We start from the raw sequence: 18,147 nt of genomic DNA, 5'->3' as shown, positions 1-18,147 counted from the left end.
AGAGCCTTTCTCATTATTTTGCTCCCACGCGTGTCCACTCTCGACGGCGTCTGTTCAGGCTTAAGATGTAGAGACTGTCCTTGCAGTCTGAGGGTGGAGGGAAGTCTGATGTGCCATATGACTGCAGGTCACCGTCCATGGAAGCACTCACAGACCGTCGTAAGCGGTCAAGGGGAAGCCGGGTGGGAAGGGTGGGAGCGGAGTGGTGTCTAGAGACAAGTCTCACTGTTCCGTCCAGGGGGCGCGGGGTAGGGGGTGCCCTTCTCCAGGGGCGCCTTCTGACGCTGAACAGCAAACTGGGCACCCTTGGGAGTAACTCGGGAACTCCACGCGTGAGCCCGACCAAACATTCAGCCCGGTTTATTAGCAGTTCAATAATTCCTGTTTCCAAACCAGTTATTTCAATGGTCGAAACAGTGTTTCAGCTGCGTTACCAGATGTGTGTATCTCTTCCCTGAACCCAAACGCTGTCAGCAGCCCAGGGGCCGTGTGCGGACTTGATGGTTTGCAGAGACCTCTCCCATCTCTGCTAATTTATGATTCTGTTATTCTGTTACCAAACTTGTAGCATATTTGAAACATGAAACAAGTCTGAGAGTAGATTCCGGAGCATCGGTAGATGGTGGTCTTTACACTTCCTCGTAGTTGCAGCTCAGCTGGGACGCGGAAGTCCTGGCCGCTGACCTCGACTGTGGGCTTCGGGAAAGGACTGCATCTGTCTTGTCAGTTTCTGTGTCCCGAGCACTCGTCATAATAGTCATTCCGCATGATTCAGCCGAACTTGGTTCCAGGCTAGATCCCTGTAATTGTGAAAGGACTCTTGCTAATTTTCCTGTGAGAAGTTACTCCCGGAAGAGTTGAGTTTTATTTTGAAGACCTCTGTATCGGGTCTCGGAAGCTAAGTGCACTTCATGTTGCCCCGAACATGTCCAGACTGCAAACAGTGGTAAGAATACGCGGCCGCCCACTTTGCTGACCTTGTGGGGTGATGATGACATTTCCCGGCAGGATGTGGGTCCTTGCTGCCCTCTGATGGGGGTCAGACTCAGAAGGCTCTGGTCGTGGAAATATTGTGTGCAGCATTCGCCACGCTGCTGTGTGTCTGCAGGCGGGGTGGGGTGGGGGGGGCCGAGCTGGCGCGTCAGGGGGTGACCGGCCCCCATCACCATCCTGCCTCACGGTCCCCGTGGCTCCTTCTTTTCTCCCAGCCAGGCCGGGGATGGGGGTGAGGCTGCCCTCATTCTCACTTGCAGATGAGAAACCCAAGAGCGCCGTGCGGCTTCTAAGCCCTACGGCCACCCGAGGCGTGCGGCGGGTCCACCCTGAACAGCTGCCCAAGCGCACGGGTCCGCCCGCAGGAGACCGGCACCTGCTGGGCTGCAGCTTCTGTCGGGGTTTCCTCAACCCCGCGCAGCCCTGCCCTGCAGCCCCCGGGGGGGCCTTGGACGTTTCCAGTCCAGGCGGTCGCCCCCACCCTTGCTCTCCTTTGTTGGGGCTTAGGGTCGCTGCCTGCCGCTGTCTGACACCGCCTGTGATTCTTGGACCTGGACAGACGTTCTCACTCACCCTATGATTTTTTTTTCGATTTTGGTCCCCCATAGGGTCCCAAGAGACAAGTGACCTATGGCAGTTTTAGGCAGAAATCCTGGCAGCCAGGCGTCTCGGAGGCCCAGGGGATCACCATGGGAGCCAGTGGGGAGCCAGTGGCCGGCTAGCTGGAGGCCGGGGGACTGTAGCTCCCCCCGCCCTGGGGCTCTGATGATTGCCGGGGAGGGGGATGAACGCTGACCCAGTGACTCGTTTCAGCTGTTGCCAGGTTGGCTTGGGGCCGCGGTGGCCCTTCCTCCGTTCCAGAACCCAGCCTTGAACTTCTGGAAGAGTCTAGTTTTGTGGTTTCAATGAGCAAATTAAGTGCAGGTTCAACAGTGTGTAGAATCTGCCCTTTTAATCTTTAATCATCACCCCTTTCTGAAGGGCCCAGGCCAGTCCATTGTTTGCAAGGACCCCCCTCTTGATGAGCACCCAGACCCCTGAGCCTCGTCCGCGTGCCTGAGGGACGTCCCTCGCCAGGGGCACGGTCCTTTCTGCATGTTTCCTAAATACAAAGGAAGTCAGCAAATGGAGATGCTTGGCAGGGATAGTGGGCGGGGGTGGGGTGGGGGGTGGTGGTGGAGGCCCAGTGCACGGCGGCTTTGCCAGGAGCATAATTGGCCTCAGAGCGGCGGCGGGTGTGAGGCATTTTGAGATGGAACGGGATCCCTCCAGTAGTTTCAAGATGAATTCTGAGCAGCGGAGAAATTACTCTCCTGGATACCACCACCTGACCCAGCCCTTTGTTCTACAGAGAAGGCCACGCTCTCCACCTGCCCCCACTCTTCGTGGCTCAGTCCACAGTGTGGATGGGTCGTTTCCAGAAGCGTTAACCACGAGTGGGTGTGTCGTCTCAACACCAGCGCTTGGTGTGAATTGGTGCCACGTAGCCTGTGCTGAGCCCACGGGTTCTGGGGCATCGGGAACCACTGCGCGCGTGGGTGAGCCCTGAGCTTCTGCAGAAGGCACAGGTCGTGCTGAGGAGGGTGTGCAAGTCCCAGCCCTCGGTCAGGTGCAGGACTTCTGACGTTGTGGCTAACGAAGTGCTCAGTTCTCTTAGTCATTCATTCGCTCAACACAAACGTCGAGGATCTGCCGTGAATCGCGGGGCGGAGGTGGGAGCTGAGTCTCAGAAGCTCCGCAGTTTGTAGGGAAGATAGAAAAGCCCTAGAACGCCCCGCGCGTAAGGCGTGGGTGTAAGCAGGCAGCTCCCAGCTCGAGGACTCGGGAAAGCGTCACTGGGCCAAAAGGATGGACGGGACGGCCCAGCCCCTGTGCCAAGCACTGGGACACTGGTGCCTCCCCTGGAGCATCTCCGACGCAAAGCCTCAACACTGCCCGGTCAGAGCCCAAGGCATGAGGGGTAACTGCGTGACACCCGAGGACAGCCTCGTCCGAGAGCCCAGGGACCATGAGAAGGGGCTCCTGGTCAGGTGTCTGCCGGCCAAGGGTGCCCTCGCGGGAGAAACGGGATCGGAAGCTGGTCTTCCTGGAAACGCTGAAGGTCGGTCGGTCTTGCTGTGCTCTGGGGACACCACGGCAGCTCTCACCCCGCACGCTGAGGCCTCAGGAAGCTGACGTGAATCCAGCACCTTCAGAGTCACGATCCTGGACACCTACGCTTGGTTGTAAACAAAACTGTCTCAAAACCCCAGCTCCCTGTCAGCACCAGCATTGGACCTCTGAGTTGGCTCAAGGGCCTTAGCCGATCACATGCCCTGTTGTTTTATAATCTGGTTAAGTAATGGAAAACTTGAGGCGTGGCCAGTCCAACAGATCAGGAGCCAGTGCTGTGGAGAAGACGGTGCCCACAGAGGCAGTGCACTCCCCCGGCCCCGGCTGCTCTCGGGCTGCAGGATGCTGCCCTCCGCCCCTGGGTGGGGGGCGGAGCGGGGGCGTCTCCACGCCTCTCCTCGGGGCTGGGGCTGTGTTCTCACAGAGGACAGAACGCACAAGGGGAACAGAGAACAGGTTCGCGGGCAGAGCGGATGTGCAGAAGGGGTGCAGGCCACGTCCTCTTGCCGAGAGGGGTCCAGGGTCTCCGCACAGCCCTACAAGGGGACACGGAGAGGGTGGGTGTGTAACCCTGCTATCAGGGGAGCGAATAACAGAGCATAACACCTTGATGTCATCATCATTTAGTAGAAATGTTTAAATTACTGCAGAATCTTGAGTTATCAGTTATCTTCTTTATGTGCCTCTGACTAAACCGATGTGTCTGAATTTTGTTGTCTCATTAGTAACCAGGAAGATAGCACGTGTCATCCCCTCTCTTCCCCCAGAGAAGCTAAATTCTGTAAAAGTAGCAATTTGGTAAAAAATGAGCATTGGGGATTTAGATACATTATTAGCTGATCTTGCAACCCTTTTTTTTTTATCTTGCAGAATTTCTCTAAGAGTTTTTCAACTTTATTATCATTTATCTTTTACTACCCTGTGTAATTTGAAATAGTGAAAAGTCAGAAAAGCCTAAGTATTCAGGAAGGGGTTAGTTGGGACAGTCTAAGTATCCAAGTGGCTACCAGTTTCTTTTGTTTTCTTTATTTTTGCTCACTAGTTAACAATACATCTTTTATTCTAAAAAATATGAGAAATTAAATAAAGAAAATAAATAACACATGACCTTTTATTCTGAGACAAAATCAGACCAGATCTATAGCTTTCCAAAAAATATTTCTATGCACATATACATATGTATTTATGTACTGTGATTTTTCACTACAAAATGGTGTCATAATGTACATACTTCATTAATCACACCTGTTTTAAGCAAGTACACAAGAGTTTGCATTTAAATTTTTGCAACTAAGACATGTTATTGGGAGCTTGATCTCAATTTTCACCATTACAAAAAATGCAAAAATGAAAAAAAAAACCTTGAAAACTATTGAGAACTGATAGAGCCTAGAAAAAAAAATTTCTGAAGAATTCAGAAAAAAAGTTCACAAAAGATGATGCCATGCCCTCATGATTCTCCAAAATGACCATTGTGCAGAAAATCAGCAATTAGGAAATATCCACTTTTGACCAAATTATCTTTTTCAGCCGGACTGCCATGCCAGCTACATTCTCTCAGACATATTGCCTTACAGCCAAATTGCCGTTTGCCGTGTCACCTGGAAACAATCACTTATCATTCGATACCGAGGAAGCCACCCTTCCCGCCACGCACACACATCCATCGCTGAGCTCTGTGGTAGGAGCTGGGAAATACATACTCATTTTCTCACCGAAAAGTATTTTCATTGATGTGGCATGGCGTTGTATTTATCTTGATGATGTACATTCTGTTTCATTCAAATTAATTAACAGTTTATTATTTTTCTGCCCTTCACGTATTTTAAATGGAGCTTTTCCCTACTCCTTCTTGAGTGGAATATTCCATCCAGTATCATTAATGAAATTTATACTCTTTTCATCTACATAGCAAAGTTCTAAACACCAAAAAACGTTAACTTTTCTTGCTGTAACCTAACTTTAATCTGTAGCTACCTCCAGTGACCAGTAGTCTGATGTTTGCCATAAAAGAAACCAAGAAAAATCTGGGAATTGTTGATAGTGCAATTGGTTTAGATTAGATTCAAAGTATCAGTTTAAAATTCTTTAAATTTGAACCAATGGCACGAAAGCCTACTTTCTCTGTAAAGTAGTCATTTCAGGCAAAGCAAAGTGGAGAGTGGCAACAGAAATTATCCCGATCCTTGGATCATTCAAACTACAATGGAAAGAGATAGTCCATTTAGCTACCATTTATTTAATATTTTTGCAATTTACTTAATATGTTTGTGTTTCAAATTTTCATGCTCTATTTCTGTTTGCTTGAATATAGCAAGAGAAGAAGTTTGAACACAGAATAATTTTGCTCTTTATTTTTTTAATTGAATGGATAGACGTCAACAATTAAGGCATTTGGGATGAGGGATGCTGCCCTCCGTCTACTGATTCATTCGAAAGATATTTACAGGTGCTCCCTGCTTTAAACATTGGCAAAACCACAGTAAATAAAACAGACAAGAGTTCACATCTTTCTAGAGCTTACATTTTAGTGTGGATGCAAGAAATGAGATAAATGAGAAAAATCCACTGTGTGATGGGTGATGCTAGCTAAGGTGGTGATGGGGGGAGGGGAGGGGGAAGGCTGAATTTCAGGTGGAGATTTGGGGCAGGAAAAGTGCCTCCACAGGTGATGTCCCAGGTCCCAGTCTTGAAGGAGGCACAGACGGCACCAAGCAGGATTTGGGAACGGTTATTTTGATCCAAACAAGTTAAACGATTCTCGTGATTTAACCATAAAACCAAAAGATTTCAAAGACCCGGTGCTGGTTCCTAGACTTCCAGCTGCCTGGGTCCTCTCTCCCTGGGAGAGTTTGAAAACTCGGGGAAGGAGGTCTCCACGACTAGTGGACACGCCTTTGGAGTTTTGGGTAAAATGGAACAGTCTTCTAAAGTTGGGTCAGAGCATTTGTATTGTTGGGAATTGTTTACATCGTGACTTTTATGATCCACTATTTATAATCTATGCTCAGCGTACGTGCAGATGCATATTTTCTCATGTAAACAAGCCTGCCAGTGGACGACACTTTCCTACCGTGATATGGGTTTCTTCCTGAAGCATTCTATTTGACCTTTTACTAAATAAAGAATATTTGGTTTTTAATCTTTCTTTTTTTTTCCCTGTTAGCCCCTAGAGGTAATGCTGAAAGCACTTCTAATAGGCAGGTGAGTATGTCTACATTGTAGCCTTAATCATTTACTGTTTTAGTTATAGGCAACAAAAGTTGAGGTTCTGTCAACTTGTAAAGTGAAGTTCCTTCCGAGAAAAGAAGCAACTTATCGTGTCTGCACCCCTGTGAGGCCCCAAATAGCCATGCAAGATTCTGTCAGAAATTACCAACTTGCTGAAACACCAGCATCAACCTTTTGCCCTAATTATTATTTTCCTGCTGCTTGAAATTTCAATTATTTTATTATTTTTAGAAAAATTTCTGAGTCCCCTTATTTTTGGAAATATTTATTTTTAAATAGTTCTGCAGGATGTGGATTTGTAATTTATTCCTTACGTTTGGTTAAGGAGATTGCAGGAAGGGGGAGTCTTCTCTTTTCATCTAGGGATCCGAGTGAGACAAGTGGCAGCCCCAGAAGGGATTTTTCACTTCCTGCCGTGCGTGCTCATAAACATACTTCTATGCTTCTGAATCTGTATTTCTGCCTGTGCAATTAAAGGAGATAATTGTGGTGTCTCTCCCCAGCATCCCAGGCCACAAGCTCTCCAAAGTCTAGAATATTTTCCAGAAGACGAACACGAGCGACTCATTTCTCCCTCTCTCAAAGCCTGGGCCACATCCTCCTTTCTTAAGACCACTTGTCAATTTGTTATGTATTTTGCCTTCACCTGCTTGATTCCAGGTCTCTGGTCCCTAAGGCAGGCCCCCGTATTTGTGGTGGGCTTGAAGCGGAGACCTTCCACGTGCACCTTGGATGCAATTTAAAACCATTTCATTAGGAAAGATGTGTGATACGGTCGGTCTTCTTTGTTTAGCAAGTGTTTATGGTTTCAACTTTTAAAATCCCACTGCAAATCACTTGTGCTTTAGAACAGGGCTGGTCTGAAAGCAATGACCTGGGCTGAGCTCTGAAGACTTCCAAACGGTTGTTTTCCTAAGATAACGCCAACGACGGGCACACGGGTGCTGCCTCAGCCTGAAATAAACTCTGTTCCAAACACAAGACTCACTCAGCTTTTTCCCAGAAAAGGAATCCAGAGCGGCTTCCCCAGCCCTGTTGATGGTGTTTATCACTGCAAACTGTGATCCTGGGATGATGTCCTGCAGCGGCTGGCACATGATAAAGTGATGGAAGACCATACAGATTTCTTTGAAGAATCAGAGTCCCAACCACCAAAATCGTTCACTATATGAATAACCAAACCCAAGAACTATGAAATGAAGGGCAGCGAGTAGGATGCATGAAGCTTATATTTAATCGAAAAGTGAGCTGTCTTTCTTGGTATCTTCTCCAGTTTCCATCACAGCTCAGCAGTGATCAGAGCAGTGCTATCAGCCACTGCTGACGTAGCTTAAAACGTTAGTGCCACCCCTCCTCCAGCAAATCTGACCAGCTTTAGTTGCTGGTAAAATACATTGATGGCTTATCTTTATCCTCAGCTAATTAAAACAAAACTTCACTTAATGCAGGAGATATAGTCCCCCTTGTCCCCTGTTCCTATATTAATCTGGGAAATAAAAGCCAACACAGAAGCCTCCTGAATGTTCAAGTGTAATTATTTCAAATAGACCAACTTGTACTGGTCGGAATGGGTCCACGTGGAGAAATAAACCTGGAAGATTGCACTTTGCTTCTCCTTTTCATTCTATTTTATTCTTAATTGGCACAATGCAGAATTCCAGTAATTTAGGAAACAAAGCTTTTCAAGTTGTATTTCTTAGAGAGGTCAAACAGTGAACGGAAAGGATGAAAAGAAAACTGTTAAAAAAACATGCCTTTATCAAATTTGAAGCACAAATTAGTATTAAAAGTATTTTTATATGATAAATCCATGGTGATTGGAGATTCTGCACAATGTTTAATATACTGAACACACAATCCTTGAGATAAATGCTTTCTCAACTGATATATTTCTCCTGATATTTCTGATCACTGAGTGGGAGGAAAGTGCTAGAAGTTGAGAAGCGTCCACAATGTTTTTATTATTTCACATCTATTTAAAAAGACTGCTTTTTCCCTTGTTGTCACCAGCTGGGTTTGTTTTATTCCTAAAAGGCAAGTCTTCGTCTTCAGAGATGAGTGATGCAAATGTCTAAATACATCTCTTTTCTGTCTTTTTCTCAGCCAAGGAAGCAAGGATAAACGACCGACACATCCACGGCGGGTCCTAGACACGCGGCCGACTCCCTCACCAAAAAGCAATTAAAAAAAACAAAACAAACACATAGCATTGCACTTTGTACTTTAACTGTAAATTCACTTTGTAGAAATGAGATATTTAAACAGATGGCTTTAATCTGTGAAAATGGAAAGGCTGGCTTCAGAAAAGTAATCACATACAATGTATGTGTCCTTCTTTGACCTTCAAAATCTGTAGTTGGTGGAGATGTATTTTGAGTGGATTTAAGCTTAATTTCTTCCTCCTACGCGTGTTAACCTGGCAGAAGCCTTGGCCTAGGGCGCTCTGGCTCCAGGCCTGTATCTCCTTACCAGGGCCGTTACTAATAGTCTCGCCAGGTTGGCGTCGTTGGAAATCGACTGCCCTGGCAGCATCGCTGAATCCATGTTGGAAGCTTCATGGCGCCATAGAAGTTTGTAATCAACGGCTGTCTTCGTCATGCAGTTAATGAGTGCATGGGTCTTTTTGTTTCTTGGGATTTCGTGTTAGTTTGTCGGTTTTTCTTCCAGAGTTCTCGCTCACGCAATGAGTTACCCAACCACTGAAGCACTCTTTACAGGTAGTGCCCTGGTAGAAAAGAACGTTTTTCAAACCCTTTTTGATGTGACTGCTTTTTCCATTGCAAGCTTCTGTTTGAGTTTTGCCTTGGGCTCAGATTACTCATGCAGCAAATGCTAGAGAATTCTTTCTGCCTTTCTGAGGCAGCGTGAAGGGGTCCATAGTTCAGAAAAGTAAATTTCATCATGACCTGACCAAGCCGGCTAAACACGCTTGTCAGCCTGCTTTTTCTCTTACACCTGGCCCCTACCCACCTGACCGTGGCCCACCCAGGGGCCCCCCCGGAAGGTAAAACTGTCCCCTGAACAAATTATGAAGAGTCCCCTTAAAGAAGGTGCAGCCAGGCGAAGTTGTGCCTGGGTCTTGATCTCGGCAGCCGGAGACAAAGGCCTGTGGGTCCCCCACCTTCCCTTCTTTCCTGGAGGCCTCAAGGGCTCAAGGGTTTGCCGATGGGAAATTCATCCAAATGGGACTTGAGAGGGGCGAGTGAGGAGCTGAATGCCCCCCTGTGAGCAGCAGAGTGGGCCCTCGGGGCAGCCGGCTGCCCGTCTCAGAGCTGGACCCCGGCTTCCGCAAAGGTGCCCATGGGCTCCATGAAGCATTTAGGGGACAGGCCCGGAGCTGGGGTGACACGCTGTGACGCTGTCTCGGCTCTAGCTTTGGGTTTGGGAAAAAAATCTTCACGGCCCCAGACCCTCCAACACATGTCAAACGATCTTGAATTTGCATGAAGACGTTTCATTTAAACCGTGCAAAAGTCAAAACGGAAACTTTGGAAACACAAACCCAGCTCCAGTGTGTATCACCATTGTTTAAGAAACAGTTAGGATCCTAAATTTATTGGGTGATCTTTTATATTTCTGAACTTTGAATTTAATCCTTTTTCTTAGATTAAAATAAAATATGCTATCAAAACCGTACTTGGCCTCTGGCTTCATTCTGAGGGTGTTTACCATTGGGAAGCAAGGCAGGGGCCCTGGGCTGGAGTGAAAGGAACCCTGGTTCTGCCCCTCTGGCCACGGGACTTGGGACAAGTTACTTAGCCTTTGGGGGCTTCAGTCTTCTGCTCTATCAACAGGGACGACAGTGGCATGCACCCCTGGGTGAAGGTTACGTGTATCCATGTGTGTAAAGGGTGAGCGCCTGGCACAGAGGGTGCAAGTGTTTGCCCTCGTGATGGGAAGCGGCCGTCCACTCACTAGGTACCAAAGGCTGGGAGGACTTCCCGTCCTGCCGGAAGCTGTGTGGACCAAGGAAGAGACAGAAAAGGTTCTTATTGTGGTTAAAGCTGATGCTGTTCACAAGTCACACCGCCAGAGACCCTGTCAGGCCACGTCTCGGTCCCCAGCCCCAGTCTCCAGACCCAGTGTCCGCCCTTGGTTAGACTCTCATTATATCTCACCTGGACCATTGCTTCTCTCAGTTTTGTCGAGAGGTAATTGACGTACGCCCCTGTGTCAGGGTAAGGTGCACGGCATAATGCTTTGACTTCCACATGCCGTGAAATGGTTGTCACAGTAAGTTTAGATAACATCCAGCACTTCACATACATACCAAAAAAAAGTTGTTTTTTTTTCCCTGGTGATGAGAACTTTTAGGATCTACTTTCTTAGTGGTTTTCAAATACACCCGACAGCAGCGTTAACTATGGTCGGTCATGGTGTGGCCACAGCAGCAGCTTCTTAGCTGGTCTTGTTTCCTCCAGGACACTCTGTTCCTTCCTGGTAAATCTCCCTGTGCCCCACACTATTTTTTTCTCTACTCAGAAAAGTGTGATCTTTGTAAAACCTTAGCATTTCAATCGTGCAGTCAAGATGTTGCTGGAAAGGAATTAACAGGGAGCGCTCCCGACGGGGCGGAGGTTGGACTGCTTCTGGAGCAGACGGGAGAGGGCACGGAGCCCGCGGAGGCAGCGGCCAGCGCGCCGGGGCCGGAGCAGATGGCTCTGACTGCGAAGTGTTAAGATTTCAAAGCCGAAACAGAAACTGTTTCCCTTACGTGCCTGGTGTAGCTGTTTTCAGGGATAGTTGCCTCCCCACAAACCTCCCCTTGCCTCCTTCTCATGTTTAAAAATGCTCTCCTGCATCCTTGTCAAAAATCTCCAAGTGGGAGATTATTTAGAAGTGCACTGACCAACTCGTAAATCATGCCCGTGAACGTCACATCCAGAATTTTTTTAAGTTATCGAGATGAAAGGTGTCAACTTTTGTAATCAACGTGCAGAAATGACTGACATAAACTGCCAAGTGGACTCCGAATCGTGTAAACAACAGAGCTACTGCAGAGAGAAAGTAAGAATGTAGACAGCGCTCAGCTCAGTGGTCTGTGCTGATGGTGATGGTGGTGGTTGAAATGGCGGTAATCATGACGATGACAATGATGACGATGCTGATGGTGGTGGTGGTGGTGATGGTGGTGATGATGGTGATGGGGATGATGATGGTGATGATGGTGATGGTGATGGTGATGATGGTGATGGGGATGATGATGGTGATGATGGTGATGGTGATGGTGGTGATAATTATGGTGATGGTGATGGTGGTGGTGGTCATGATGGTGATGGTGATGGTGGTGATAATTATGGTGATGGTGGTGATGGTGATGGTGGTGATGATGGGGATGATGATGGTGATGGTGATGGTGATGGTGGTGATGATGGGGATGATGATGGTGATGATGGTGATGGGGATGATGATGGTGATGATGGGGATGATGATGGTGATGGTGGTGATGGTGGTGATGATGGTGATGGTGGTGATGGTGGTGATGATGATGGTGATGGTGGTGATGGTGGTGGTCCTGATGGTGATGATGGTGGTGGTGGTGATGGTGGTGATGATTTTCTCCCTAATACCATATACTACTACATGGGCCAAAATTTGTAAAGATTTTTGACTAATTAGATATTTAGACATTTTTGATATTTCTTCATTCTAAAAAGCTTCATTCTTCATTTACTATAAAGCTGTGAACAAGCCACCCCAAAGCTCCATGGCCTAAAACCACCCTTGTTTATTCTTGTCCCCCTGTGTGTGTTGGCTGGGTTGTCTGGGCTTGGCTGGACGTGCCCCCCATGCCTCACACCTGGCCCTGGACGAGTGGGCCTTTGGGGCGTGTCTCCGTCGTTGTGGCTAAAGCACAGGGTGATGCGTCCAACCGCACGAGTGCATCTCAGGCTTCAGCTTGTAACCTGTCTGCTCACATCTGTGGGCCACCATGGGGCTCCGAGCAGGGCATGGGCAGGGAAGCACACACCGCCCACCCGGAAGCCCTGGTAACTCGTGGCTGTAGACGCTATTGAGTGTTGGAGATTGTGCCCAGCTGCCGTCAAGCACATCCTGAACCTGGGGCAGCGAAGCTCCACGCGTGGCGGTGCAGATGGAAGGAACAGGTGCACATCGGCATGCCGCCTCGGACGGAGAGGAAGCAGGAGTCATGCGGGGAAGCGGAGGGAACTGGGCCTCCCACCCATAGAAAGAGGTTTCCGGCCCTCAGGGCTGTGCAACCAGCGTAGGGCATGCACGCGGCCCGCTGTATAGACAGGCACTCCACAGTGGCATTGTGGTGTCACACGTGTGTCAGAACAGTTCTGTATCACATGGTTCTGAATCTTCCTCCTCAAAGAGTCAAAGGACGGGCAAGCTTGAATCCAAAACCCTGAAGCCTGACCTCAGGATGAAGCCTGCAGGCCTCTCCCTAAAGGAGGAGACGCTATACATGGCAGGGATGGAAGTCTGAATATTCAGACTCCTCTATCGTGGGGAATTGACTTCAGTTATGAGAAATAGAAAATAGGAAGCCACGTCACGGTGGCAAAAGAGCCATTTTTCTCACTCAGGAAGCAGACAGACAGAAGTCAGTCAGCTCAGGGTGGAGGTAGCCAGCATCCCGGGCCTTGGCCTCCCAGGCCCCTTGGGTTTGTTCTGCCGTCTTTAGAGGGGGGCCTTGTCCCGGGCACTGGCTGGAGGGGCAAGTGTCTTCATCAGGGACCGGATGTGGTGGAGGGCCTCGGGCCAAGACAAGAGGTCAGCGGAACATGGCACACGTTATGTTTTTTTTGTCCTGAGCCGCATTTAGCAGGTGTCTGCTGAATTTCCTTGGCCACCGACATCTCTTCTTTGCATCTCCAGCTTCAGTGCTTTAACTGTACGCTTGCTGCCCAGGACAGGGTGAGACAGAGGGCTGGCCGCCCAAGAAGCAGGAGGGGGCATTGCCATGAGCCACACCCACTCTCTGACACTTAACAGTGCATTCAGGACATGTGGCGTTTACTCCGTCTTCTACATTTTATGTGAAATAAATATCTTCTTTCTGCCTAGTTTCCCTGGGCATCTGAACGCTTGCTCTTTTCTGATAAAGCTGACCAGTTAACTCAATCCATGGGTGCTTCATAGCGGAAAGGTTTCATACACCTTGTTATTAATATTTTACCTTTAGAACAAACATTTGGTTTCTTTCAGTTAAAGCTGAAATTATGCTCAGTCAATAGATGGCTTCTTTGTTAATAAAAGATGGATTTTTATACTCCTGACAAGCTTGCCTACGTGTTGCGTTTCCAGTCTTCTGTGACTGCTGTGGTTCAGAGGAGAGGTGCCTTTTTATCGCTTCCTAAGATCTTGTAAGTGTGCCTGGGGGAACCACTTTGAATGTTTCAGTTTAAATTTACATATCCATGATGCTCTGAGTATTAGAACAGAGAAGCTAAGTTTTATTACTCAGACTATGTCAAACTCTTTGCTTTTTCATCCAAGAAAATGGTCTTTCTAATTTGGTAAGCAATTTTATTAACTGAGCCCTGTTATAATAAAATAAACATATTTCTAGAAGTAAGATAAAGTAAATAATTTAAATGTGTTTTGAAATAAGTTTAGGATGTTGGTTTGGTTGGTGGTCCTAAGAGGTTTCTGCAGACAACTTCTAGACTTTCTGACACTGACTCTATACTCTCTGAGCCTTAAATTCAAGTCCTCCCCTGGCTTGGGAGAGAGGAATAAAATAAACGCAGAACCTATCAATTCTGATGTCCAAACCTGTAACGAAAGGCTGCTCTTCCTGGTGGTTGCACAGCACTTACCATTTCCCAGTTTGCAACAAACCAGAAACACTGCACCCTGGTCATAGAATCCTCCCTAAATGTGCACTTGTATGTCGTCAGGTCCCTGAAGCAGAGCCTCTGACGCAGACATTTCTATTCCCCATAGCACGTAGTAATCACATGAAAGGCTCAGTAACTACTTTTTGGATGGATGAAAATGGTCCCATTATGCCATGAACATTTTAAATAATAAATAGATTTTATAGTAAGATTCTGTCTTCCATTTTATCCCTTTCTGTCTAGCTTTAGTTACTGTTACTTTTTACTTTTCCTAATATATTTGCCTGGAAGATACGTGTATCCAAAGACATCTTGAGAAATGAGTTATATCCTGTCATTCGTTACTTCTATCAAGACAGAGAAAGGAAAGAGAAAGGAAAATAATAGCAGAAGGTAGTTGGCAACTTGGGTGGTGAAGCTTTTCGGAGATCGGCGGACCCCCAGCACAGCGAGAAGCGCTTGTTGCTTTAACTCCAGCTTCTGTAACTCAGACCAGCCATCTCTGTCACAGGTTCCACAGGTTGTGGCATAAAGGCTGATCTCGGAAGCGGTTCTCCACGTTGGTCAGTCAGTTTGACTACTTTGTCACCCAAATGTGAACAATTTCACTTTTTCTCCCATACCTGAAACATTCATTCTAAAACGTGCTGTTTTTGTACCGGGGGACCTGAGTTGTAATTCACTGTAGCTCCCTCAGGGCTGTCGAGAATTCCTTTACCTGCAAATTTTGAGATGAATACATCTGTCTGTTATTTCTCCTTTTAAGTTTGAAAATCCACGTGCCAACTAAAGAATATAGTTCTAGATACCGTAGATCATGTTTGTAATAACATCAGTTATGTCGTTAAATCAGGTCACGATGCCCACTGTTTTGAAAACCTCAGATTCAGCAAAGAATTGTCTATAGGTCGCAGTTCACATCAAATCAAGACCTGCTTCATGACTCAATGAATATTTTCTTCTCAGTAAGTTTGTTTCCGTTATCTTCACTTCTCTTCTCTTAGTTTTAACGGCAGTTGTTTTCTTTTGATTTTTCTGTTTTTCATATTCTTCCTGAGGCACAAAAATGCTATTTAATACATTTGCAGTGGGCTCGCTATTTTTCATGTTATTTAGTATTTCATGCCTGAAAAAAATGTACAACAACTTAGCTTTTTGTTAAATGCTAAACATACAAATTTTCCAGAGTTTCCCCTTTGGAGAGTGAGGCTTGGAGGCTGTATTCCGTCTTGTTGATGAAACGCACGTTGACTATTAAAAAGAAAATCGTTCACGTAAATAAAACTTGGAAAGGAGACCTTTCACCAATCCCAGCTGGTTACCTCTAGGGTGCTGAAAAGCCCCATAGATGGCTATCCTAGGGCAGTGGGCCCAAAGGGCCCTTATTTGATCATAAATTGGATGCGTTTTAAATCAATTAAAATGTGTTCGGTTTGGACACTTTCTCTTCTGAGACAGATCCACACATGCTGAGAGCGAGGTGGACCCCAGTCATACGGCCTCCGGATCCCAGGGCTGCTCCCAGGGCTCCTGTGAGCGCCCCAGGACTGGGTGTGCCCCGGCCTCTGCCTTTCTCTCATCAGTCGTAACATTTTCTTCTTTGAAGCGTTTCTAGTATCGCGAGATGACACGGAAGGCGCTGTTCATGTGTGTCAAGTGCTACTGAGTGAATACTGCCCTTTTCTAAAAGAAGGCAGTGGAAGTCTGACCCCTTCCTGCAGGCGGACTGTTGGCCTGGGAGGCGGCTGTTTAACCTGCATTTGCTCTAGTAGTTTGTGATCTTGGGCAGAATTTCTAGCCTCTCTGAATTTCCGTGTCCTCCCTGGAGAAGGAGAACATTAATGTCTGTCCCACGGTGTTACAGACGACCCTCTCCCATGGAAGGCCAGTGTTGTCCTCCCCTACATGTCCACAGCCTTCCACTCAACCCCCTTTGCAGGGAAGCCCTGAGGATTCTACCATCTGGTTCCCCCTCCGCATCCCCCAGTGGACGCCAGCCTCTTCCTGGTCACCCCGCGCCTTCCTTGACCGTTTTAGCCTCGGGCCCACCGTCTCCCCTGCAGCCAGTTCCCTCCACGCCTGGGTTCTCCTTGGGTATTTTCTGCCGCGAACGTTTCTGCTCGTCCTCTTCCATAGACCTGCTGTGCCTACAGACGGCTTGCTTCCACATCCCTAAATCCACGTGCCCACTCCCACAGCTTCTGCTCCTTCCAAATCGAGGGAACCCTGGAAATAACCTTCCAATCCCATGAGCAAATCCTGCCCAGCCTGTCCGGACTCATTCGGTTTGTCCCCACTTGGACCTTAGCTTTCCTCTCTGCTCGGGGCAGAGTCTCTGGCTTGTCCTTAGAACTGCCCCTTTGCAAATGTCCTCAACCTTTGCAGCATCCTCTGTGAACCAGCCAGGCAGAGCCCCAGTGCTGAGCAAACCCAGATGTGCTGTACCTGCGCCCTGATGCCCAGGCAGCGAGGCATGGCGGGGGAAGATTCAGAAAATCACTCCGCGTAGCGGCATCCTCTGATGACACTGGACTGCTCCGACTCAACTCTGCGTCGCGTCTCCTCCAGGATGATTTTACACCTTTTTCTGGGTCCACCTTCCCCGCTCCTTCCCCGCCCCCCAGCGCTTCCTGTGCGCCTTGGGCAGGGCACTTCCTCCCTTCAAGGCTGTGGCTGGGAGACTTCCTCTCCTCCATCGCTCAGACCTCCGGGCTGACGTCCTTCTCCCTGCTCTGTGGGGTGGGCTGGCCCCCTCCTCCCCCGGCGGGCGGCGCCCTCGCCTGCTCGGGGGCCGTCCCTCCCTCCACACCCGTCACCTGGCTTCCTCCTCTCATGGTGGGCCCTCTTCTCATTCTGCTCTCAGGTCTCCCAGCTGAAAAAAGCCTCTCTTGATCCTCTCCTGGGCAAGTCCTTGTGAACAGACCTCTCGACTCAGAGGCGGAGATGCTGTCAGTCACGCTCCGGCAGGACAGGGGGATGGGCTGAGGAGGGCGGTGTGTCCGGCGGGTCTCTCTGGCCTGAGGCCCCAGCTGGTGGCCGGGGTGCTTTCTGCCCTCCCAGCCCCCATGGGTGTCCCTTTCTCTCTCCCTGGACCTCCATGGCAGAATCAGAATGGAACCCAGGAAACACCACTTTCTCAGTGTCGGCTGTGTTTGTGTGGCCCGGGACTGGCCTGCCTTTTTCTGTGAGCTTCATTTCCTCCAGCCCCGAGCACAGTCCAAACCTCCTCAGGCCAGGCCTGAGAAACAAGCCCTCACACACTCTGCCAGCAGGTTCCGCGGCTTCGATTCCAAACCCAAACACTCCATGCAGAGACTCCCATCCTGGGTGAAGCCACTCTGGTCCAGCTGTCACACCGACTCTGGGCGGGGACTTCCCTGTGGCCACTTCTCCTGCCATTCACATCGTCCCCCCGGAGTCACCTCGGTCCTTCAGAGGCATCAGGTGTTGTGAACGGCCATCTCCTCCAGGAGCAGACATTTTTAACCCCTTGATCCAGTGACCCTCCCATTCCCAGCATCGTGGGCCCTGGAGCTGCACCCTCTTCCGGACGGGGCGTACGTGTGCCAACTCATTTGTTTATTCCTTTTGTCCTCTTCCGACGCCCGTCCAGAAGTCCAGGAGGGCAGAGTTCTCCCCCGTCCAGCTCATGAGTTTCCAGCTCCAGACGCAGAGGCTGGTGTGGGGTGGGCACTGGGTGAACGTTTTGGGGTGTCTGGGACCTGTTCACTTGCTTGGCTGGTTGAGTGGGTGAGCATAGCGCCTGTGCAGCCCAAACATTACCGTGAAGAATCATCCTTATCACACAACACTATTTCCTTGTCCACTTGGTTCTCTCATCCTGAGATGAGCATCTCTGTCCTTACAAAGAAAATCCATACCCGCCCCCGTTGCCCCACAACTTACGCACAGGGGTCTCTATTTCTGCAGCTGTCTGGGGCAGTCTGATCACCTACACCCCGGTTTTAGCACTTGACTCTTCCTCTTCTCCTCTCTGGCC

General features: G+C 48.6%; 1 protein-coding gene across 4 annotated transcripts in view; it reads left to right on the top strand.

Annotated features, from left to right (window-relative positions):
- The window catches only part of SMOC2 (SPARC related modular calcium binding 2), a 155,987-nt gene extending 146,015 nt beyond the window's left edge, over positions 1-9,972 (top strand). For 3 of the 4 annotated variants that reach the window (XM_032651391.1, XM_032651393.1, XM_032651392.1), the window contains 2 exons: positions 6,272-6,309; positions 8,440-9,972. In XM_032651391.1, the coding sequence (XP_032507282.1) occupies positions 6,272-6,309; positions 8,440-8,457 (56 nt within the window). In that variant the 3' untranslated portion in view covers positions 8,458-9,972. Of the gene's footprint in view, positions 1-6,271; positions 6,310-6,839 lie in introns of all 4 variants that reach the window. The other variant, XM_032651390.1, reaches the window with a different exon arrangement.
- The last annotated feature ends 8,175 nt before the right edge of the window (positions 9,973-18,147 follow it).

The sequence above is a fragment of the Phocoena sinus genome, chromosome 12, assembly GCF_008692025.1.
Source record: "Phocoena sinus isolate mPhoSin1 chromosome 12, mPhoSin1.pri, whole genome shotgun sequence".
Lineage (NCBI taxonomy): Eukaryota > Metazoa > Chordata > Mammalia > Artiodactyla > Phocoenidae > Phocoena > Phocoena sinus.
Note: the sequence above shows the minus strand (reverse complement) of the source record. Positions and strands in the feature narration are given on the sequence as shown.